This window comes from Tyto alba, unplaced genomic scaffold, assembly GCF_018691265.1.
Source record: "Tyto alba isolate M040663 unplaced genomic scaffold, T.alba_DEE_v4.0 Super-Scaffold_40, whole genome shotgun sequence".
Lineage (NCBI taxonomy): Eukaryota > Metazoa > Chordata > Aves > Strigiformes > Tytonidae > Tyto > Tyto alba.
This window is the reverse complement of record NW_024881316.1, coordinates 38,988,621-39,011,956: the sequence shown is the minus strand read 5'-3', so window position 1 is coordinate 39,011,956 and position 23,336 is coordinate 38,988,621. Positions and strand designations below refer to the sequence as shown.

The following is a 23,336-nucleotide window of genomic DNA, read 5'->3' as shown; positions in this document are numbered from 1 at the left end:
AGAAGTCACTGAATGCTTCTTAATTCTCCCTGTGGCAAACTACTAGATGGGGTAAGTATATTCAGCACTGGAACTAAGGCACGGTTTTCCTACCTTTTTAGTTAACATCTAGGTAAAAATAGTATTTTATCTGAATTTTAGAGTTCTTCTTGATTTATTTTGAAACCTTGCAATTATGTGATGACCCTTTCTTGCCGTAAAGTAAGCTAATAATTTGCTGCTCAGCTCAGAAGAGATAGGAAGACAGTTCAGTTCTATAAAGATATGTTATAGATTATATTTTCCTAGGAAAAAATATATGAAGCCCTCTAGAGAAAAGAAATCTCCAAAAATCTAAGGATACAACTTGGCTGTTGATTTAATCTTGACACAATTAAGGAATAGCAAACTTAAAGAATAGGAGAAATGAAACTTCCATCGCAATAATTAAACATGATTGCTTAAGGAAAAGAGATCACAAGTCAGTGAACCTTCTGCCTCCTTTGTAGCAGTCCTCTGTGCTTCTGCTGGATTCAGCTTCACTTGTCACCTAACCTGTCACATGAACACTGGAAAGAGTCATGCTCAAAGTGATGGAGGTAGAATAGATCACCTTAGAAGAACGTAAGATCTATGTGACCGAGTAATTTATGTCGCTGTGCAAATGAAAATGTTCTTAAAGAAAGACCAGCAGCAAAGCAAGGCCAGGAAAAGACATGAGGTGGTTGCCATACATCATAATGTGATGCCACAGGTTTTAGCATTCTTGTTTCCCTGCACAAAACCTGGAGGGAGGGAAGGAAAGGGAGGAAGAGAGAAAGAATGGAAAATACTGCTGCTGAGGGACCAAAACAACCTGAACAACAGATAAACTACAATGCATCATGAGATGAAAAAGGAAAGTGAATACTTTGATACAGTGGGAAGATTTCTTAAGGGTAAATAAATATGCCTTCAAGGCACGATGCAGCTTCATCATGCACATCTTTTCCACAAACCAATTGCTTTTTTTGTCGATTCTGCCCCTGCTAGACTAAGTTTGATCAACAGGAGGCAGGCAAACAAAGGAATACAGAGTGCCTGAGATCCACACTGAGGATTTGTAGGAAGCATACAGAAAATCAGTAGTTAACTGTTTTAAAGAATCAGGTCTTGAATTCTAGGATTGCATGAGAAGTATTTATATTATTTACAAACAGGAGGGTTTTCCAAATTATTTACCTGGCAGGTCAGATGTAATGTGACAGTGTTACCACACATTTTGCTGCAGCAGGCTGACCTAGATCAAAGCCCTTCTCAGGTTCCTTCCTTCTGGGAACACCATACTTATGCTATGGGTGCATGAAAAATCACAATGCATATATAAAGTGAAAGTCAGTGCAATCACTCTGAAGTGACCCAGACATGACCCAGGGAGAGTTAGTCCCTGGAGTCTACAGTTTGTGATATAATCACACACAATACATATTAGGATCTATACATCTAAAGGTAGAAAAAGTCCTTCCGCTGAGAGTCTTTTCCTTACTTCTGATCTCTCTATTTTAAATATTTGGAAATATTTCACATCTTTCCAAATAGAAGTAGGTATTAAAAGGAATAAAAAAAAAAAAAAAAAAAAAAAAACACAAACCACTTTTTTTTTCACTAGTAATACACATTGAGCTCCTTCTTGAACAAGAACATATCAATCTTACTTAGCGGTTGCTCTTAACATGGGAAAAATACTGGCATCTCAGGCAGGGGATCTTTCTTTTCATTCAACTACTTATAACAGATTTCAGAGTACGTGCTTGACTTAATTTTGCTGCACACTTACTATAACCAAAAAAGTACATATAAACGTAGCAACACATTCTTTTTTGTTTGTTTAAATGCAAATGCTCTACAAATTAATGAGCAATAGCAGAAAACTCCTTTCCTTTCTAGCTTAGCTCAGAAACCACAAAGTCATTCAGTTTTTGGATCCATTCCTATTTCTCAGACTCCCTAAGAGTTTTAGTAAAAGCAAGACATAGATTTTTCCTGGAACCCCATAGGCATTACTACATTTTTCAGATGTAGATAAGGCTGTTACAGTCTGCATTTGGAAAGTCAAGATTTCATTTATAAGGTGCTGAAGCTGTAAGGCTTTCATGTTAGGCCCCCAGTTCACAATCTTCAGCAAAAGAGGAAATGGAGGGTATGTCAGCAGCAAGCAACCGAGCACAGAACAGAGCCATCTCAGTTCAGTGCATATGTTCACACAGCTGAGTGCTATGTAGAGATACCATGTGGGTCTGGCGAGCAAAATATTTATGTTAGCATAACAGCTAGCTTTCAGCAGCAGCACTTCAACAGCACTGCTCAGGCCCGGAACCAAGTTACCATCTTTTAAGTTTTCAGGTGTCTTGCAAAGGTTAAAAGGAGACTTCATCACTTGAGTGATGACTCTTTTTCTTGGGTGGACAGGGACATGGGGAACAAAAATAAAACCAAAGAACATGCTTGGAGAGCTCTGATTTTTCTCCTGAGTGGATGCAGTGTGGCGGGGATCACGGCAAGACAAACATTCAACCTGAGCATGGGTCTGGTTAATGCATTGCCACAGGTTCACACAGAAACGAGAGTTCAGTTCTGTAACCACCAGAGAATTGGTTCCTGGTTCCTCCTGTTCTTTCCCTGCTTTCTCCATGGGCAATGGACCCACCTGTAGTGTTTAACCAGTAATAGCCTCTTCTTAGAGATGAACCTTCTTAGTCTGATGCTGAAGTCTCTGAGAAGGACACTGGTGGTGGCTGGGACCAGGAGCAGCTGTTCAGAGGTTTAAACCCTTTTTCCTGGCTCTTCCTGTCCTCGCTGCTCAGCCTCATGAGAGGTTGCAGCCGCTCATGGAGAAGCAGGATGGGACGCGGGGATGTGCCTGACCTGACTGGAAGGGGAGCAGGTGTTTTCATTAGCATGTCACGCTACAACTCTGAGTACAGGCACTGGAGTGAAATTCACAGGATCAAAAATCAATGAAAACAAGCACATCAATCAATAGAAGAGCTACTAAAATCAGGTTTGTTCAGATTTTTTATGACTTTTGCATCTTCCCATGATAACAGCCCCCTACAGCAATCTTAACTCCTCTTTTCACATCTGTCTTCCTAATATACTACTCTTAGTATCTCTCCTTTTACCTCATCTTTCCAGTACCCCAGCATGGCCTACTCCCATTTGCCATTTACTCTAACCTCCCAGCTTCCACCCCTTCCCTGCTTGCTGGTTAGCTGGGAAACAGGCAATGTGGCAGATTTGGAGATGGCAGATCAGCCAGGGAGTATGTCTTTGCTGTTATGTAGCAGAATAACAAGCAGATAAATATGCTGCATTTGCACTACAGTCCTTCCCCCCATAGGGCTAGAAATTATATGCTGCTGTTGATTCTCATTAAAAGTTTTAACGATTTAAATCTCTTTGAGATCTTTATCCTTCTGTCAAATTCATTTGGAACTGGACATCACTGGGGAATGATGAACAGATGGCATAATCACATAAACCTCCTTTCACTGGGAAACCACATTAAAAAAAAAAAAAAAAAAAAAATAAAACAAAACAAAACAACAACGAAAAAACCCCAGGCAAAAGTAGCAAAAATAATTATGAACCTTTTTTGGAGACTGGATGGAGACAGAAAGGCTTGACGTGACAAAGATTATGCAGTGATCAGGGTCAGACACAGTGTTGAGTGTCCCTTCAAAATGTTGAGTCCTTAGGATGGTCCTTATACGTGCTATGACGTACAGATACCACGGAGTCTCTGGCTACCAACGACAGCAAGGGCTGTGGCTCAGGGGAAACTCTGCTTCCTTCCTCACTCCTGTTCCCTCCTCCACCTCATCAGTTTGGGGACCTTTGCTGTGGTTCAGATAAGCATGTCTGCAGAGGCAGCTGGGAACATGTCAGAGAGGTTGCGTTAGGTAAGTAGCTCACATCCCTCTGTGGGATTCTGGGGTTTAGAACCACTCAAACCAGGTGCCGGGATAACAGTTTACTGCCTGTGCTCTCAACACTACTGTCCAAATTATGGATTCTAGAAGGTACCTTCAGCATTGCTCTGTGGGACAAAGGACCCTCAGCTCACACCCAGCGCATCCTGACTGCTAGAGACATTACTAGCATATTATGTAAGAAATCTCGTGGCAATCTGTGGCCGTGAACGTGACCTCAATTAAACCACTGCATCTAAACCACAAATGTCCAGCGCTATCGGCACGCTCGGTGCGGGCGGCTGGTGCCGGACACGCAGGAGCCGCCTGCGCCGCTACTCGAGGCTCCGCGGAGAGAAGCGCTGTCCCTCCCAGGGTGCGGGCCCGGGCCGCGGCCCCGGCTCCCGCCCGCCCCACGCAGAGACCCGCTGCGGCCCCGCTCCCCCTCGGGCCCCGCTCCCCGGGGCGCGGCAGAGCGAAGGGAAAACCCGGAGGCCGGGTGCCTTCCCCCTTCCCCCTTCCCGAGCGGGGCGGGGCGGGGCGGGGAGCGGGGGGGGGCGGCCGCCGCCGCTTCCCGGCCCCCCCGCGCGGGGTCCGGCCGCGCCCGCAGCCCCGGGCACCATGAGCGGCTCCGGGCGGGAGGTGCCCCAGGCCGGCGGCGCTGCGGAGGTCCGGCTGCAGGAGGCCGAGCGGGACTGGGCGGCGGCCAAGGCTTTCTACGACAACCTGGTTTGCAAGAGACCGCGGCCGGTGAGTGCGGGGGGAGGGAGGGGGGGGGTCCGGAGGCTGCGGGCCGGCGCTACCCTCCGCTCGCTCCGCAGCCCAAGCCCCAGCACGCCATCACGGTAGCCGTCTCCTCCCGAGCTCTCTTCGACCTGGTGGAGGAGCGGCGGATCTACGAAGAGCAAGGGGTGGAGAAGTACGTGGAGTACCAGCAGGACAACGAGAACGTCACCCTCAAACCCGGGCCGGCGTTCTGCTTCGTCAAGGTACCCGGGCCTGGGGCGGGCTGGCGCGACGCGGGGTGCGGCGGGGCGCGGAGGATGCTTGAGTGCCAGATTTCGGGAAGAGGAGGAGCCCGAAGGCTCCTTGGGCGGAGATAATCCTGCCCGGGGGAAACGTTTCGGGCACTTGTTTCCCCACGGGTGAGCTGGCTGCGCCCGGGGAGCCCGGCACCGTCTCACCAACTCGCTGAGACGCCACGGCCTTGCGGCCACCCCTCCTCTCCCTCTCCCCCCTCTTCTCCTCCTCTCTCCCTCCACTCTCCCCTCCCGCCGGCACTAACGCTAAACGCCTGCGGGGTGTCACGTAGTGCCCGCGTCACCGGGACCGAGGTTTTACCCTCAGCATCACGGCCCGTATCCCCCCGGCGCTCTGCATCCCCTCGGAGGTGGGGGTAAGGAGCAACCCGAGTGTTCTTCTGGGCACGGGGCGCACGAAGCATCTTTCCTTTTAAGACTATTTTCAGTTAAGATAGGCCCCCAAATTGTTTTAATTTTGTTGCAACCTCCTCCCCCTAGAAAAACAAAGCATCATAGTTCCTCATTCCATTTTTATGTCTCACTCATCACAGAACTACTATGGTTAAAGACGGTGTTGATTCGATATTATTCGAATTGATTAATAAATGAACCTTTCTTTTTTGGTCAGCTTTAATTTTTCCTTGCTTTAGTTGTCACCCTGGAAATTGTTCTTGAGGACCAGCGAAAGAAATAGACCCCCTAGTTGGGAGTCAGGGTTTAAGCAGAGGTGAAATGGGATATTTTGCTTTCATTGGGCAAGGTAAGAGTAATGGCCAAGTTAAATAGCCTCTGGCATGGAAAGCAAGTGAAATAGAAAAAAAAAAACCAAAAACAAAAACAAAAACCCTAAAAATATATAGTTTTGAGGAACACAGGTTTTAGTGGGACTGATGTGAAAAAATGCTGCCTGCAGAGTTAATTTTATGTCCATTGAGATTTGTCTGATAAGGTCTACCACAGCAATTGTAGACATTTTTAAAATCATAATTATGAGTCATACTTGCTGAACAGCAGAGTTGTGGCAGAACACTTCAGGTTCTAAAAGATTTTCATTACTTCAGTTTTAGTCTCAGGAATTTAAAACATTTTCTGCATTGATCACTTTTTGGAAATATATAGTGGAAAAATTACTTATGTCAGTACCCAGGATGTTGTAAATATAACAGGTAAGTGTTAATAGCATTAATAGCACAAGCATGGTAAAGGTGTTTTTAACATAAAAGTATGGTCATAAGATATTTTACTTTGTACACCAGTGAGGCTAGGCTGACTAGTGAATTTACTGCATCTTTTCCTATCTGTAGCAGCTAGACATAGCAGCCCTGCTAGCACAGTCAGTTTTCAAGAGATTTGTAACAGTTCGGTGTCAAATTTAGTTCGAATATAAGCAAGATTTGACTGTTTAACTCCACACACTTTGAAAGTCAGAGCTATTAGCTATGCCCAGCTAAATGCACCTTGACCTCTGTTCCCTTCCAGTATGTTATTTGCATTTGAATTCTTTATATTCTTAAAAAATATAAAGGGATTCATAAATTGCTTAGTCACAAGGATCATTAGGCTAGCGAATTATGGGTTTGATGGGTGATACCTTCTACTTGGGGCCAAAGAAGGCAAAAAGAAATAATATATTTTTGTTTGGATTCCTTTGTTGAAATCTTTAAGATACTAACTTAAAAGTATTATATCTCATTCTTGTAGCACTTCACAGGCCAGGATCTCCTTGGGCTTCAAAGTGTACAGGCACTGTCCAGAAAATGGCATTCCCTCTTCCACTCCCCCTTATTCTCTAATACTTTAAGAAATTGCCAGTGTGGTAGAGTACTACCAGCAGAAATGGTTTATGACCACATAGTAAGATTTTTTTCCTAGGCCTTATACCAAGCTCTCAATTAGAGTTTTCCTAAGCACTGTCCCACGTGACATAACCATGCTTTTTAAAGTGAGATTTGCAGAATTCAGTTATGAAATCTGTTTTAATTCTTAACAACTGGCCTGACTTTAAAAAGTGCCTTAATGAAATTGCATTCATTTGATGATTCATTGTTGACTTTTTTGCCGTAATCCCAAGGAATTCCATTCAGGGGCCATGATCCCAAAGCAGAGGTTGGAGTGTAAACCTAGAGCAAAAAGCAAGTCTTACTCCAAAGAGATAAGTTTCTACATAAGATGAGAGAACAGATGGATACAGAAAGAGATGAGGAGGTGAAAAGTCAAGGAAATGAGAATGCCAAACTGTGGATATAACATGCTGGCCCTTTAACGAGATCTCAAATTAATCAAAATCTGTCTTATTCAGTACTGTAATTAGAAATCACCAAGGTAATCATGTTTGACAGGATATGATTTTGTCCTCAAGGACAGTCTTTGACACCTGACCACCTGAAACGTGTCAGTAACTCTTTGCATAAGTATGTGGCCCAAATTCGCATCGGTGCATGCAAAACAACTAGTTGCACATATAAATTCCTTTACACTTTCTTCTTGATTTCACAAGAACAATTTTCAAGTGGACAAGAAAGTCTAAGTTTCAAGTGGACAAGAAAAAAAAAAGAAAAGATTACTAGGAATTGTAATAGTGTCCAGCAATGCATTGATTTATTCTGGATGATTATAGTTTCCCAAGAAAAAAGATGTCCATGGTAAAGTTAAATTCAGTCACTTGGCAAAAGAAACTTGCTTCCTTCCAAATTAACCAAACCAAATGGTTGCTTGGAGCAGCAGAGCAGAAAGAAATAAAACAAGCTCAGCAAGTTAAACTATCAGTTATTTCACATTCTCCCTCAAGACAATCCTGTCACTAACCCCACAGTGATTAAGAAAGGAGGCACATTCCACTTGTTTATTGACTTCCACATTTTTAACCTGCAGGCGCTGGAGCATGTCAATGCTCGGCTCCTTGAGCTGTACCCTGATGATGAAGAACGATTTGATATTGTCCTGATGACTAATAACCATGCCCAAGTAGGAGTGAGACTTATAAACAGCATCAATCACTATGGTAAGTAAAATAAATTCGACATTGTAGAGCTGCCTGCTGTTACGTAATAAAATGAATTATTTTATTTTTCCTGTTTTGACCTTGATAATAGCAGATTCTTTGATACTGACACCCATTCCTTAGAATTTATTCTAAGGAATAAATATTATTCCTTGAAAATATTTTTATTTTTGGGTGTCAGCATAAATGAGATAGTGTTAAACAGAATTTGGTCCAAAGCTCTAGATTTAACTTGTCAGGTGTGAATCTTAATGTCTGTGAAGAAGTCTTTAAACTTTTCCGTTTGGTATTTACATCACTTATATCTTCACAGCAGTAATTCTGCTGTCTTAGAGGGATTTTTTTTTTTTTAATTCTCAAGGAGGAAGGGCCGATCAAATGTAGTCAGTTTGAGTTGTGTAACTTGTTGAAATTATGGTGAACATATTTTTCTTTTTTAAGTTTACTGTTAGCTGTAAGCTAGTGTACCTTTTTATGGGTTCCTTTTACAGGTTTGTAGTGTCAAGGCAGAGTCACGACTTGTGCTGTTCTTACTTTAGGCTTAACAATTGAACGTTTCTGTATGACGGGAGGAAAAAGCCCTATTGGTTACCTGACTGCATACCTTACGAACTTGTACCTCTCAGCTGACTCTGAAAAAGTGCAAGAAGCTATAGAAGCAGGTTTGAATTGACTTTCTTTTGTTACCTCTCCTTTGAGCTTGTTAAAAAATTAATGTATTGTGTGTCTTTCACAGAAGGTAGCTCTGCTTCATCAGATGCAGAAAGTCACAACTTTCTATGGTCCAAACTTAGCACTTATTTTTACTTAATGAAATAAAATTAGATTATTTCTCTGTATTGTTCCTCTCTGACCCTTCAGCCTGCTGATAATGACAACTTCATCACTCTCTACCTTTGTCACACCTTTTTCTATTCTCCCATGCTACAAGAAATGAACTCTCATACACACCTACTCAAACTTCTGTTTGAATGGAGTCGTCTCTTTGGTATGATTTATGAAAAACAACTTCTGTTTTTTAAGGAGTTAAAAAATAGCAAATAGTTTGATTCAGTGTTCTTGGAATTTCCTGCTTTGTCGCATTTGCAGCACACCTCGGAGATGTTTTTTTGTATATTCTTTTACGGAAATGGAAGGAAGCATGTCTAAGAGGTTATGTCAGTGGGATGGCTTCCATGCGTCTGTGTTACAGAACAGCCATTGCTAATTAGCTTTAGTGATCGTTTCTGCTCACCATATATAAAGCTCACCTCAAATAATCTGTTGGAACCATACTGCTGACAGTTTAATGAATGACTTTGCAGGACATGCTAACTGAAGTTCTCTGATCCATTTTCAGGCATCGCATCAGCTACAATGTTCACTGCCAACAAAGATGTTGCTTACTCGGATACACAGCTGAGGGTGGCATTTGATGGGGATGCAGTTCTCTTTTCTGATGAATCAGAACAGATTGTCAAAGAACAAGGATTAGATCAGTTTTTTGAACATGAACAGCTGAATGAAAATAAGCCTCTTGCACAGGTTTGTACTTCTTGAATCAGTGAGTTTTCAAAACATCTGTTATTTTTCCTTGCTGCTGTATTTCTCCAGTTTGCCCAGAGTGTTTGTATTCTTTGTGGAAGCTGATTTCCCTATTTATTTAATTTTTTAAGGATAATTTTTCAAATGCACGTTTGACATAAAAGAGCCCACCATTGCAGTCCTTCTGCTATATCTCTCACTTCACTGAGAGAACTGCATATATAAGACAGTGACTTACAGTTGTATTTTAATTGTATCACTAGAAAAAGGAAAGCTACTACTGATTTTATTTATTTTTTGTTTATCCAGTTGTATAGCTAATGTTAATTTCAAAGGCTGGGATAATTCTGGTTATTGAAACAGGGTGATACCTATGCTTATTCCCAGGTTAAACCATGCCATTTGTCTAAAAAAGACAAATATTTTAACATTAGCTTAAACTGAAAGACTGATTCTGCTATTGTTAAAAACGATATAAATTCAAAATAAAAGCTTGATTTATAAAAGTACTGGAGAGTGCAGTATATGGCAGTTTGACCCAAACTATCATTTACTTCTTTTCATTGGAGTGTAATTCTAATATTGTCATTAATCTGGAAAGAGTTCAGTGATGTCTATGTAATTAGGTCTCTTACTGTTTTTTGCACAGAAAAAAAAAAATGCAGCTCATGGTTTATAGTAAAAAGAGTTAAGTGTTTCTAAGGAACATTTTATTAAAGACTACAGTTATAACTTTATATTGTAAGAGATCTTGTAAACCTTAGTGAGAATCAATCTCCTACTGATCATACCATGTAGGATTATGGTTTTAAGTTTTTTCCAGTTTGTGAATTCCTAGTGAGGGTGCAGACCCATTTGGACACATCACACAGAGAATTTTCTGAGTAGCATAGCGTTAGGGAAGGAGTCTTACATGTAACTGGTAATCTGGAAGAAAGCAAAAGAATGATTTTGAGAGCTGTGGACAAATGCTAAATACGCTTCTGGTATTTCACATTCAGGGTCCTTTGAAAGGTTTTCTGGAAGACCTAGGGAAACTCCAGAAGAAGTTCTATGCTAAAAACGAACGATTAAATTGTCCAATAAGGACCTTTCTGGTCACAGCCAGAAGTGCGGCGAGCTCTGGAGCCAGAGTGCTGAAGACTCTTCGTAGCTGGGGTCTGGAGATTGATGAGGCACTTTTCCTAGCCGGAGCTCCTAAAGGACCAATCCTGGTGAAAATCCGCCCTCACATTTTCTTTGACGACCAGATGTTTCATATCGAAGGAGCACAGAAATTAGGCACCATAGCTGCGCATGTTCCCTATGGCATTGCTCAGAAATACCACAAATCTGCATGACTGCATGGCACCATTAACAATAAGGTTCTTAACTCAGCCAGCTTCTACTATACCAATAGTTATGTCTAAAAACCTCTACATTTGTATTTTGTAAGCACTGTGCTTAAAGATTTAACTTCTGGCTAGAGCAGCCTTTAAAGGAAATATTTTTAATACAAGTTTTTAATAGAATTATTTTAATAGCATTCTTAAGCAGTTTAGATTTTTTACCTGTGTGAATCTAATATTGTTGTTTTGATTCTAGGAAAAGATTTGTACTGTTTTTGTAGCTTGAGACATATTTTGAGGGACAGACAGAACAGTTGTATTTTCTCTAAAAAACTGTTGATGGGTTATTTATAACAAAAATCATGCTGCAATGCTCTAGTCCTTGATGTGTATTTCTGAAATTACCAAAAGAACAGTTTACAAATAAGTGTTTACCTGTTGGTGGTTTGCTTGTTAAATATATGTTCAGTAGGTCTGTTATCACGAGGTTTCAGCTTCCAGTGAAATGTTAGCTTATTTGATCTTGTGTTTACAGGAACCCTTTATTTTTGTATATTGTTTTCCTATTCTAATAAAGCTGGCTTTACAGAACATTGTCATTTTTCTATGTAGAGGTTTTATAATTTCCTGTGCAGAGTTTGTGTAATCAAGGTCCTGTGTCTCTTGCCTCCTCCAGATATTTAGAACCAGAAGTGACCACTTTCAGCCAAATTTGAGAGAGATAGAGGTCTCAAAGACACTTAAGTCCCAACAGATTTCACAGTGCTGGGTAGAAGTCTGAGGTTCTGTGAGTATCTTGACTGGGACAAAGACTGAAGCTTTAGAGCATACTTCTCTAACAGCAGAGAATCTACTCTGAAATAATGCTGTTGATGGAACTACTTAACTAGATACACTTATCATTGACAGCTGTTCTGTGATCTGCGTGAACTCAGTCTGGCAACCTCAGATGTTTTCCAGGGGACAGGTGCCTGTTGCAACATAAATTCAGATTTACACCATAGGTCTATTCTACCTCTTTTATGCTAAGTTCCTGTAGCTCAGTGTCATCCATGTATCTAAGTGCCTTCCAAATGACACAACTAACATCTGTCAGGTGTTGTTTTTTCTCTTTCTCTCCCTAGTGAAACAAGTGTCCTGTTTTATTTTTATTGTTGTGTATTTATACCAGACAAGATAAAACCAAAAGAATGTGCTTTTAAGTGTGAGTAGAAGATGGTGAAGGCTTGTTGATCTGTGGTTCCTGGGGGAATTCACTCCAGAATCTCATGTTAGCCTCTGAGAAAGTTTGGTCTCTTCTGTCCAGATGAACTTTCCTGTTATTGCAGAAATCTTAATTACATTAAATGTGGTTTCCCTCCCAGAAATATAAGCAATCTTTTAAATGTTCTGGGTTCAAGCCACAAAGTTCTTTCAAAACAAAGGAAAAAGCCTTGATCCTGTATGAAACTTGAATAGAAATCCTTAGAAAGGATTTTATATGTTCACACCAGCATGAGTTGTTGATGGGATGCACTGCTGATATCTGGTGTACTTGGAATTTCGTAAGTGCTAAAGGCTTTGTGCCCAAAATGTATCACATTTCCCAGCCCAGCCAGGAGGTGAGGAAGACATGAATAACTGAGGCCTGGTCATTGTCTGCCAGGATGGGGTAGAGTTACCTCACCAAATGGAGATTATAAAAAATGTTATTAGCAGATGTTTTCATGTGAGAGCTCAGAATCGGCAAGGAATCCAAGAATATTCCTTAGCTGTGGAATATAAATTGTGTGTGTACCTTTACCACAGAAACATGGCTGCAAATTTCAGGAACACCAGTCCTGCCTTGTTGAAGCAGAACATGGATCAGCCATTCTTCATCCGTGCATTGTTACAGCTCTAGAGGTTGGGTGCAGGAAAAAATAGGTTGTGCACATATGGCTGGCACTTGATTCTCATTGGACAGAGCAATTCAGGCTTGATACTGAAAAATGATAATGGGATCCTTGATCTATGTGGGAATCCAGAGGTGAGTGTCTCATGCCTGTCAGGGTAAGCATGTAAATCAGTGAGTAAATTGGAAAATGAATCTTCTGGTCTACTATGTTTGCCTTTTTTCCCAATCAACCATCCACCTGCATCAAAAATGAAACCTACTGGCCAGGACAGTTAGGAGCTTCCAGTTCTTAATTTTTTTTTTGATCCACACACACATACTACTAGTGGACTACCTCTTGCAGCACTATTCCTGACAGAACTAAGGCATGTGTGAAGAGAAATAAAGAGTTCACACATTAGAGTTATGCAGAAGGATTTACATTCTTAGTCACAGAATTCAATTTGTCATTAAAGTCCAGAAGTCGATGTGAAGTTCCACAATCACTTCTCCTGTTAGTTCAGTTAGTTGAGCAAAATGCCCTCCGATGTTTTCAGATTATACACTGCCTTTTAATTGCCAGGCAACTATCCCGGGTTTGACAGCTGCTTCTCTGCCTATCCAGCTGGCAGCACATTGGGTGAGTGGAGCCTCATTCGTTCATGCAAGTGTCTTCCAGACTAATCTGGATGTTTGGGGAGCCTGAGGCTTGCCAAGTAGTCTCTGCCCATTACAATTACTGTCTTCTGCTCCAAGACACAGCCTGGCTAGTGGGCCAAATAATAATTTTCAAGAAAATTATCTGAAATGGGATGGGAGCTGAGGGAAAGGGGTTTCTATTTTTGTAGATACAGACCAGAATTGCCTCTTAATAGCATTCCATTCCACTAAAGAAACCAACCAAACAAGCAAACAACAACAAAACCCAACAAAAACTGTCTTGCTCATGAGGATTCCATGAGTTTATGCTCTGGCACCTCATAACCCTAAGCCAGTCACAGTTACAACAACAGATAAACACTTTTCAGTAGGAAATACAGAGGAGTCCTGTGGTTCTGGACTGTCCTGTCCATCAGCCTGTTTCTAACACTGGAGGACAGACTCATGAAAAAGAAACACTCATCCCAGCCAAAGCCTGGAAGAGGAATAATAATAACACAGATTGAAATTTAATTCTGTGCAGAAACAGAACTTTGTCAGGCAAAACCAGTCCTTGTTCTCATAGCTTCCAGGTTCTTGCACCACTCACAATAAAGAGTCCAGGTAAGACAAATGGGAATGTCTCCTACTGCTACCAATCCACATGGATAAAAATATTGGAAATCAGATCCTGAAGGTGACATGATTATTTTTTATTTTTTTACAGGAGGACATATCCTCAGAGTGTGCTGGATACCTCCCAGCAGCTACCAAGACATTATAAATGCATGTTCCCTAGTTCCTTCACACCTCTAAGGCATCTTTTCAGTTTCCAGGCTGGCATGTCATGCATAGCGAAACAACCACTTAGAGGAAACAAAATATTTTGGATGAAGATTTGAAGATGGTCACCGTCTCCTGTGTTCTAACATGTGTCCTCCAGTGTTCTTGGACTGTGACCTATTCTAAGGAATCAGGAACCAGAGGGCTCTTACATTCTGAGGAGGATCCCCAAAAATGCACCTTGGGCTCCTCTGCCAGATCCTGTAACCTGCACTGGCATGCAGTATCACTGAACAGAACACACCCGTCTCCTCAAGTGCAACAGATGGGTAGAGAAAGCAGTGAAGTAGGTCAATGTCTTCAGAGAAAAAATAACTTTCAGCTACCCTGCTCAGTAGTATCTGGGACCAACATCTCAATGCATATGTCATCCCTGCCTAGATGAGCAGCTCCTGATCACTATCAACTGTGAGCTCCTGTGCACAGTGCTCCTTGCACTGAAGGCTGGATTGACCACTGATGAACCCAGGCAGGATCCTTGAGGCAGTGCCCTCTCCAACATATTCACAGTCTTCTGAAGTAGTAAGTGTATCGGAGAAGACTGCCAGAGTCCTCCACTGCCAGATGCTGAATAGTAGATTCTTTACACCCCACCAGGAGGATTTCTTACAGGATGAATCTGTTCCTCTAACAGGGCATTTCCTGGTTCTCTTATTTTGGCATCTCACTGGCAACCACTGTCTCTTTCTCATGGTGCTTGGCTGCAACATCATTAGGCAGCTGAGGTGGGCTTGGCTCTAACACCTCCCAAAGATATGACTTACTATGAGCAGAGTGTATGAAAGAACACCTCAAACTTACATCAGGTTAAGGATGCCAAAAGTCACCTGTGTCACAAGCAGATGCAATGGTATGGTCTGGTTAAAATACCTTTTGGTGTACCCATGAGACTCACAATGGAGTGAAGAGCCAAAAGTGAAGAGAAAGAGTTTTCTGTGGTGAAGACAAAGAAGAGGTATCTCAGCAAGTCTAATGTGCTTAGATGTGGTACCTATGCAGCCATTAAACTGCCTGAGAAGTGTGACAGACAGTCAGAGAAGAGATAGCAAGGATACTTCCAGAAAAATCTGATACGTTTCTTCAGCTATAACGTGAGCTGAAGTTTGCCTCTGAAGAGACTACAGCAATATGAACAGTCTGTGGGTAGCATCAACATGTGACAGTTAAGGGGAAGTTACTATTGCAAATGGTTATCACATCCAGACCAGCTGCAAGAAACTTGATGAAAGGTTCATGGGTTTCCTCTTGGGTATCTTACTCATTTCCCCAAATATGCTAGGTATAGACTCAAGACAGACATGCTCATTATGTGCCAAGTTTGTTTCTGGTCTCCCCCACAGACTGTTGTCTCCCTGGACTTTACTCACCTGCATGCTGGCCCCTAGTCCTGATCCTGAACTTCTCTTAATCCATGTTGTTCTATCCTCTTTGTCCCTATCTTATTCCTAAATCTGCACTGAACTCTACTATGGTTGTTTTTTTTTTTTCTTTTTTTTGTCAAGCACATTATTTTTTTAACTTACATTTCTCTTGATCAAAATTCAGTTACCTTTGTATTGTCTCTCTATACATTTCTACTAGAAATTCTCCCAGGGCTAGGATGAAATAGATTTTGAAGAGGGGAAACTCAGTGGCCCCTCCTGTCTCCCTGGATGGGTTCATGTTGCTTTGGGTGGGGTTGCCAAGGTCTGGGATTAGTAAAGGTGGGATCTGGAGCCATGACATGAAGATGATGGCTGAAAACAAGTTTTTGGTTGAGGATTCAAAACTAAGTTGGTAGGTCTGAAGGGCCCAAGGGTCTCAGTGTCAACAACTGGAGAGATCCAGTCTGGGTGCAAGCTACTGGTAAAAACAGCTATTTGAGGGACCCACAATATGTGCATATATGAAGCACTAACACACCTCAAACTGGACAACAGGAAGAGACCAGCTTCTGGGAAAACTCAGCGTCAGAGTTGGTGCCAGGGTCTCTGGGTATAGGTATTGGATGGACTCAGGGTCCATGCTAATAATTAAGAGACTAATGAATGTAAGTGTGCTTGTGAGGTGAGTGAGCAGACGTATGGATACATTCTGCAAGCAGCTCCCTTCTATCAGACTGGGATGGGACAGACCCCCTCGGTCCTCAAGTCCAGTGAATTTTGTTGCCTCAAACAGGCTACCTGTAAGCTAATATTATTCAGCTGAAGCTGGTCCTAGAAGCAATTGTTCAGCAGGGTCTGACTGTCAGTTTACTGGTATATTTAGACTCTAGAGTAGCTATCAGAGCAGACACTGACATAATGAGTTTTGTAACATGCCCCCCTGGTCCCCAATCACTTTTGCTTGCAACATGCAGGTAGGTTATCAAGACATGCTTGACCATCTACTAACACCTCTGCTATGCTCAAGCACATGGTCCAACTTGATCCAGAGCCACAAAACCTGCTGCAATCCCCAAGAAAGAAATGTGGTCTGGAAGGGAGCATCAGAGTAGGTCTCAGCATGCCACTCTGACATACTCTCTCACCATTTATACTAGTACCCTAGACTTTCTCTGGACATTTAATTGTCAAAAAGGCCAGCCTGCAAGGAAAAAAGTCCACGTGCATGCTAAATCTCCAGAACACAGTGGCTGCTTCCAAAATGCCTAGTGGGAGCTCATGAGCTGTGAGAGGGCCCTAACCAGCTCCCAGGCTTGGGCCAAAACTCTGCAACAGTATAACAGCAGAGATGTTGCATTCCTGTTCTGCCCTTAATGTCTCTTTTCCCTGTGATGGAGTCACCTCTGTGAGACTGATAAATACAACAATTTGTTAAAAACTCTGCTAGCAAACTAAATGCTATCAGGAAACGCTCTTGGGCCCTAGAATTCAATCATCATTAATTGTAATTAAATTGTTATCATTGTCTCTAATTCTAAAACTGTTAGAACAGTCCCTGGTTTGGCTTTGGCCCAGGTCAGCTGGCTCTCTCCCAGATGATACTCAGCCACGCTTCAGGAGTCAGCACAGGACGAAAACCAAGAACCTGCTTGGATGTTTTTGAGTTTAAAAGGCTATTCTGTGCCAGTTTGCTGCAGCACCAAACAGCAGCACCCAGTACATTTAATTTATTAGCATGGACACTGCTATTAGCAAAACAGCCTTTGGATAGGTGGTGGGACGTGCTGCTGCTGGGACTTCTTACAACCGTTCATTTTTGAGGCAGGGAAGGAAGCAGCAGCCTTGCAGAGCTAGCTCTGACTATGGCCCACAGTTTGTTTTGAGTTGCCCTTGGGACCACGCTGGGGCTGGGAAAGCCACTGATTTGCCACTGGACATTCCAATGCCACTAGCATTAAATCTACAGCATTTTCTTTGGGAGCGTGTGGGAAATGGCATCCAGGCAATTATGAGTTGTTAACAAAACTAGGACTCTCTGGTTCCCAACAGGAAAAGGTTGCGTGTTGTTTGTGAGATCAGGTGCTATTTACATTGGTAGATATTGTACACGTATTTGTAAGTCAGGAGTGGGCAGTTTCAAGATCTTAATGAACTATTGTACCAGTAAATGTATTACTAATTACTTTCTTTTAATAAACTGATTTTCTCTACCTATCCCTTGCCATCTGGGGTAAACCAAACCTGCTTCCCGATGGTACAGAGTGAGAGCCGGACCCCTGTGGCGAAGAGGATGAGGTTGACTATGGAATCACTGATAGCATGTAGAGACGATACGGGACCGGGAACTATGACATGCCATTTATCCCACTAAAATACGTCAGTTACTGATTTTGACATCGGTGGACGGTCCACCTTTATCCACCGCGTCAGAGGAACATGCACCATTTCACGTAAATCTGATAAAAAGCCCGTACGCGCGCCCCAACCGCCTCCTGGGCTCGGCCTCCGGGCGCCGGCGGCGGTGGGAGCGCGAGGCGGCAGCGGCGGACTACAATCCCCACAATGCCAAGCGGCGCGCCAGGCCAATGAGAGCGCGGCGGGGCGAGGCGCCGCTCGGCCCGGCGGGATGGCCGCGGCGGCGGCGGCGGCGCTGGCGCTGGGCGGGGGGCTGCTCCTGGCCGCCTGGCGCTGGCTGCGGGGCGCGGCCGGGGCTGCGGCCACGGCCGGCGCCTCCATGCGGGGCAAGACGGTGATCATCACGGGGGCCAACAGTGGGCTGGGCCGGGCGGCGGCGGCCGAGCTGCTGCGGATGCGGGCCCGCGTCATCATGGGCTGCCGCGACCGGGCGCGGGCCGAGCGGGCGGCCCGCGAGATCCGGGCCGAGCTGGGCGAGCGGGCGGAGGCCGAGGGCGGCGGCGGCGAGCTGGTGGTGCGGGAGCTGGACCTGGCCTCGCTGCGCTCCGTCCGCGCCTTCTGCCACCGCGTCCTCCAGGTACGGCCGCGGGACGCGGGGCTCGGCCCGCCGGGGCCCAGCCGGCTCCGCCGGGGCCCAGCCGGCTCCGCCGGGGCCTGCCGGCTCCCCCGGGCTGCCTGCGAGGGGGCGCGGGAGGGGCCGTGCTCGCAGGGCTCGTTCCGCCCGCTCTGTGGTGCGGGAGGCTGCGGGGGGTGGAAGGCGGGTGGGAGTGAACGGGCCGTCTTTTTGAATCGGCATCTCGGAGCATCATTTTCATACCCGTTCGGGCTGTTGCAGTAGTCCAAACTATTCCAGTGCCTTTCTGTTCTGGAAAGGAAACACATGTTTCTGCGTGGCATAGATTCTTTGCCGTCCTTTCCTTCTTGACTCCACAGTAATCTGCCTTTGTTATTTTAAATTATATTACAGCTCAGCCTTGTCTCCAGAGAAATAAAAGTTCACATGAGTGCGCAACTTGGAGCTCCGGCCATTCTTCTGCCACTTGCCTAGTCTGTTCCCCTCCCCCCATTTTAAATTTCTTGGCTAGTGCTAGCTGAGTTTCATAGAAAGACATTTTTAAACATATAAAATTTATGTACACCGAGTTTAAGGAGAACAGGGGCATCCCGTTAATTTGCGTGACAGAAATGACGCTAGGTGAGTTCAGCTGTGTTATTAGACATCAGAGAGCAGAGGGAGGCACCACTGGAGGCAACATTCTATTCCCTTGACAAGCGTCAGTTGGGACTCTGGTCTCGCCACATCCAGCCACTCAAGACATGAGACACAGAGTCACGGGAAGCCAGGCTTAATATGTTCTGCTGCGGCTCAGAGAGCTGCTTGTTGAGTACTTGAAAGATGTTCAGATGCTGTTCTGAGAGGGGAGGGGGGAAAAAAGGGACTTTATTGCATTAATTTTCGAATAGGTTTTCTAAAACTTAAATGTCTGGAAAAAGTCCAGTTGTTTTAAGTTCTCTAGTGGGGCTCTGTGTAGTTGTGTATGTTCATACATAGGAATCCAGTCATAAGTCTAATCTTGCTTCAGTGTTCTGGAAAAACGTGTATAAAAAATGATATGCAGAACAAAGACCGGAAAAGAAACATAATGCCTAACTTTTAAAAATTATTATATCTTTTATACTACAAAATATCCCCAAGTGTAAATTTATTGGCCTTTCTTTGTTGCTAAAGCCAGTAGCAGTGACTCTAAGTGAGAAACAGGTGGAGAAAAAGGGAGCATGTATCTGCAGAATGCTACTGGCACCTACATTCTAACTTTCATTCTCAAAATAATTGGAAAAGCAGCTGAATGACAAGGGATGTGACTTCAGGTAGTACTTTCAGGAGCTGTTCCACCCACATTCATGTTACCTTCTCTAACCAGTGACTCCTTTTGGAGCTGTTTGTTGGGGGGTTTTGTGCATTTTGTTTGAGATGAAGACTTAAATATTGGCAGGATGGGGAAACTATGGACTCTCACTGCTTAACTCAATTTTGGGGATTTTTGCTTTCCAGAACTGCAAGGGATTACATTTTTCACTCCTTAGTCTCACTACAAAAAGCAAGACTTCTAGGGATGCTGGAGAGCTCCATAGAAAAATGGAAGGGAGTGCAGAAGCTACAAGGAATAGCATTGCCTGTCAAAACAATATTTTGTGCTCTCTGTTGCATTTGTTCATAGCTGCCTGCCTGGCACTGATCACATTATTATTACATTTGGGAGTCTGGAAAAACAGCGCAAGTAGAGATCTTGCTTCTTGAAGTGTTAAGTCTTGCAAAATAAATCTTCCAATCAGATGCCACAGAAAGTTTCTGAAGCAGTGTTTTTCTCTAAAGAAATATCATTTCAGTGAGCTACAGTCAGTACTACTTCAGTCCTGTCCTTGTTTAGTAATAGTAACCATTATGTCCCTTTGAGTGAAGAGGAGAAGTGAGTTTAATGCTCTTGGATCATGCCTGAGGGACCCAATTATATGAGACGCTAAGCCACCTTAAGTCCCACAGAAATCAGTCTGAGGTTGAAGTACTTGATGTTTTGTGTGATCGGATGCCAGCATTGTTAACTGAATGTCAAGTGCAGATTTGGGTTTTGCTCTCTTTGTATCTTTGCTGCTAATGGAAATCAAATAAAAGGCAAATGGTATAAAATTAGTTTTGAGGTTCTCTATTTTTATCATGAAAATGACCTCAGCTTGCCTTACAGGCCATGCTTTGGGTTTAAAGAATTAGCAGCAAAGAAAGCTCATGCTGTTTTTTCTGTAAAGTAAATAGTTTTGCTTCTGATTCATGCAAGCATAAATTTCCTGTGATACTTCCACAATCTTTTGTCAGAGGTGGGTGAAAGTGCTGAATTCAGAGCTTTGTAGGCAGCGTACTTTAATCTGTATTTTTTTAAAAAGTTACTGTTTTGGGTAAATTGGAGAGTTCTTAATTTTTGAGTGGATGCTGAAGCATGAAGTGCATGATGTATTGTATATGTACTTAAATTATCCATACCACTCTCTTTTTTTATTAATTCTGTTTCCTGATTCTGTACAATGTAACATACCTCCTTGAGCCTGTTTTCTCCTGTCCTGAGCCGGAATACTGATCCATCAGTAGAGCATGTGCTGAGCACGTCAAAAAAATTTCAAGCCACAGTCCTGTAGACATGCCTAAGTTTTTGAGTACACCTGTTAGACTCAAGTTGCTGTATGAAGCCTGCTCAATTTAGGGTCATGACTGTTACTATTCTATAATGAATTCTGCTTCATAGTTGTCACCAAGCAGCACAATGAAATGTAGTGGTTTTAAAATAAGATGGTGTTTAAAATCAAGAGAACACCAGCAAAGTTTTTCATGACATTACCCCAGTGGGATGATGGGTCTACAGTCTGATATTTTTTTATTCAACCAGGAAGTTAGTTCTGTGAGCTAACTCTTTTTGTTCCGTAATTGCATGTCTTTTGCACAGTAGAGCCCTTACCTATGGCAGAGGTTTTCAGTAAATTAATGTGTCTGCTTTTGCAATGCAATAAACAGGTTACTTTTTAGAGGAAAACAAAACGCATCACAAAGATAAATTATCACTGAATTGCTTTAGAAAAAGCAGTTCCTGGAGAAGCTAATGTTATCTGCCTGCATTAAAGGTAGATACAGACCTTTTCTCGTGTACTTGCATCCTGCTGGGTTCAAGTACTCAGTTTAGTGATAGTTTAGTTTATGGGATCTTTTCAGCAATGCTTCGAGAGAATATCATGAAGTTACAATTTGAAAAACTAGTAATGAAGTTATTTCTAATGAGGGTGAATGAGAAATACTAAGCTTAATAGCATGTTTTGTACGACTGTTATAAAACTGAATGATTTTTTTCTTTCCTATTTAAAGGAAGAGCCAAGGCTGGATGTTCTGATAAATAATGCAGGGATATTCCAGTGTCCATACATGAAGACAGAGGATGGTTTTGAGATGCAATTTGGTGTAAACCACTTGGGTCACTTCTTGCTCACCAACCTTCTTCTGGGCCTCCTCAAAAATTCTGCTCCAAGCAGGATTGTGATAGTATCCTCAAAGCTTTACAAATACGGAGAGATCAACTTTGAAGACCTGAACAGTGAAATAAGTTATAATAAAAGCTTTTGTTACAGTCGGAGTAAACTGGCTAACATATTATTTGCAAGGGAGCTAGCCCGCCGGTTAGAAGGAACAGGAGTCACCGTCAATTCACTTCATCCTGGGATTGTTAGAACAAATCTAGGCAGATATGTGAATATTCCTTTCCTGGCAAAACCGCTATTCAACTTGGTGTCTTGGGCTTTCTTCAAAACGCCTCTGGAAGGAGCCCAGACTTCTATTTATTTGGCCTCTTCTCCTGATGTTGAAGGTGTATCAGGAAAATATTTTGGGGACTGCAAAGAGGAGGAACTCCTGCCCAAAGCCACGGATGATTTGGTTGCAAGAAAGCTGTGGGATATCAGTGAAGTGATGGTTGGCTTATTGAAATAAGTGCCAGGGAAAAAGAGAATGCAGGTAACTGTGCAACACATATTTGCAATTGTAATTCTCACTTTAAATGCTGTGGGCATACAGATTACTTTGCTCAGTAAGTATTGAGTAGAGGAGTGATTTATGCTGGAAATCTGTTTTGAAATAAAAGACAATCTGTAATAGACAAAGGCATTCAAAAAAAGTCTGAAATAGAGTTTGAGGGTGTGAATATAATTTCTGGTTAAATCTGCTTGGAAACTCATGTTTTACAAATAAACAAAACTGTGTTTTGAAATATATGTGCATATTTGTCATGTTCCACTACTTGTCAGGCTGGACAATGCAGGGTACTGATGGTGAAACACTTCTCTGAAAAGGTTTTGAAAATGGATCCTAATGATAATAATAATGGGATTGTTGTCTTTTTTGAGCCATCACAATGAATAATGGAATAAACAGTTCTACTGATATCTTACACTGTAATCATTTAGGCTTCTGAGTGCCATTCAGAGACTTGTTGTCAGCTCCATGGTTCAGTGAACAAAACTGTTGAGCCATATACAGTTTAACTGTGAAGCACAAAGTCAACTTTTTTTAGTGATGTCGCTGCTATTCAGAGTATATATGCTTGATTGTGCAAGCTGTATTTTTATTTTCATGCATGCTGAACTTGCTATTTCTTGATATGCAGACACCCTGGGTTTCACTAAAAATGTAGTTGACAGATTTATTATGGTCTTGTTAGGGCTTTGCATGTCACGAATTGTGTGCATACAAAGTTAACAAGACCTCACCCAGATTAGACTGAAGAAAATATGCTTTTCAATGTGTTTCAAAGTGACTGGTGGCACTTTAACTCAGTAATGAGATTAAATAAATCTGTCAAATGCAGTTTACTGAACATTCTTAATA

General features: G+C 42.7%; 2 protein-coding genes across 2 annotated transcripts; both read left to right on the top strand.

Annotated features, from left to right (window-relative positions):
• Positions 1-4,463: 4,463 nt before the first annotated feature.
• LOC104357508 (cytosolic 5'-nucleotidase 1B) lies at positions 4,464-11,395 on the top strand. The gene is made up of 6 exons (XM_042803322.1): positions 4,464-4,679; positions 4,751-4,918; positions 7,823-7,952; positions 8,492-8,614; positions 9,292-9,476; positions 10,478-11,395. Exons 1-6 carry the CDS (start codon positions 4,551-4,553, stop codon positions 10,814-10,816), a joined length of 1,074 nt encoding a protein of 357 aa, XP_042659256.1. The 5' UTR covers positions 4,464-4,550; the 3' UTR covers positions 10,817-11,395.
• A 6,712-nt stretch (positions 11,396-18,107) lies between these two features.
• On the top strand, positions 18,108-22,721 carry RDH14 (retinol dehydrogenase 14). The gene is made up of 2 exons (XM_042803323.1): positions 18,108-18,497; positions 21,825-22,721. The coding sequence occupies exons 1-2, from the start codon at positions 18,132-18,134 to the stop codon at positions 22,440-22,442; spliced, it is 984 nt and encodes a 327-aa protein (XP_042659257.1). The 5' UTR covers positions 18,108-18,131; the 3' UTR covers positions 22,443-22,721.
• The last annotated feature ends 615 nt before the right edge of the window (positions 22,722-23,336 follow it).

What these genes read in the sequence shown, in the direction of transcription:
- RDH14 (XM_042803323.1), top strand. Translation starts at nt 18,132, where the DNA reads ATGGCCGCGGCGGCGGCGGCGGCGCTGGCGCTGGGCGGGGGGCTGCTC. An exon ending in TCTGCCACCGCGTCCTCCAG is followed by an intron (nt 18,498 to 21,824) that starts GTACGGCCGCGG and finishes TCCTATTTAAAG; the next exon opens with GAAGAGCCAAGGCTGGATGT.
- LOC104357508 (XM_042803322.1), top strand. Translation starts at nt 4,551, where the DNA reads ATGAGCGGCTCCGGGCGGGAGGTGCCCCAGGCCGGCGGCGCTGCGGAG. An exon ending in GCAAGAAGCTATAGAAGCAG is followed by an intron (nt 8,615 to 9,291) that starts GTTTGAATTGAC and finishes ATCCATTTTCAG; the next exon opens with GCATCGCATCAGCTACAATG. An exon ending in AAAATAAGCCTCTTGCACAG is followed by an intron (nt 9,477 to 10,477) that starts GTTTGTACTTCT and finishes TTTCACATTCAG; the next exon opens with GGTCCTTTGAAAGGTTTTCT.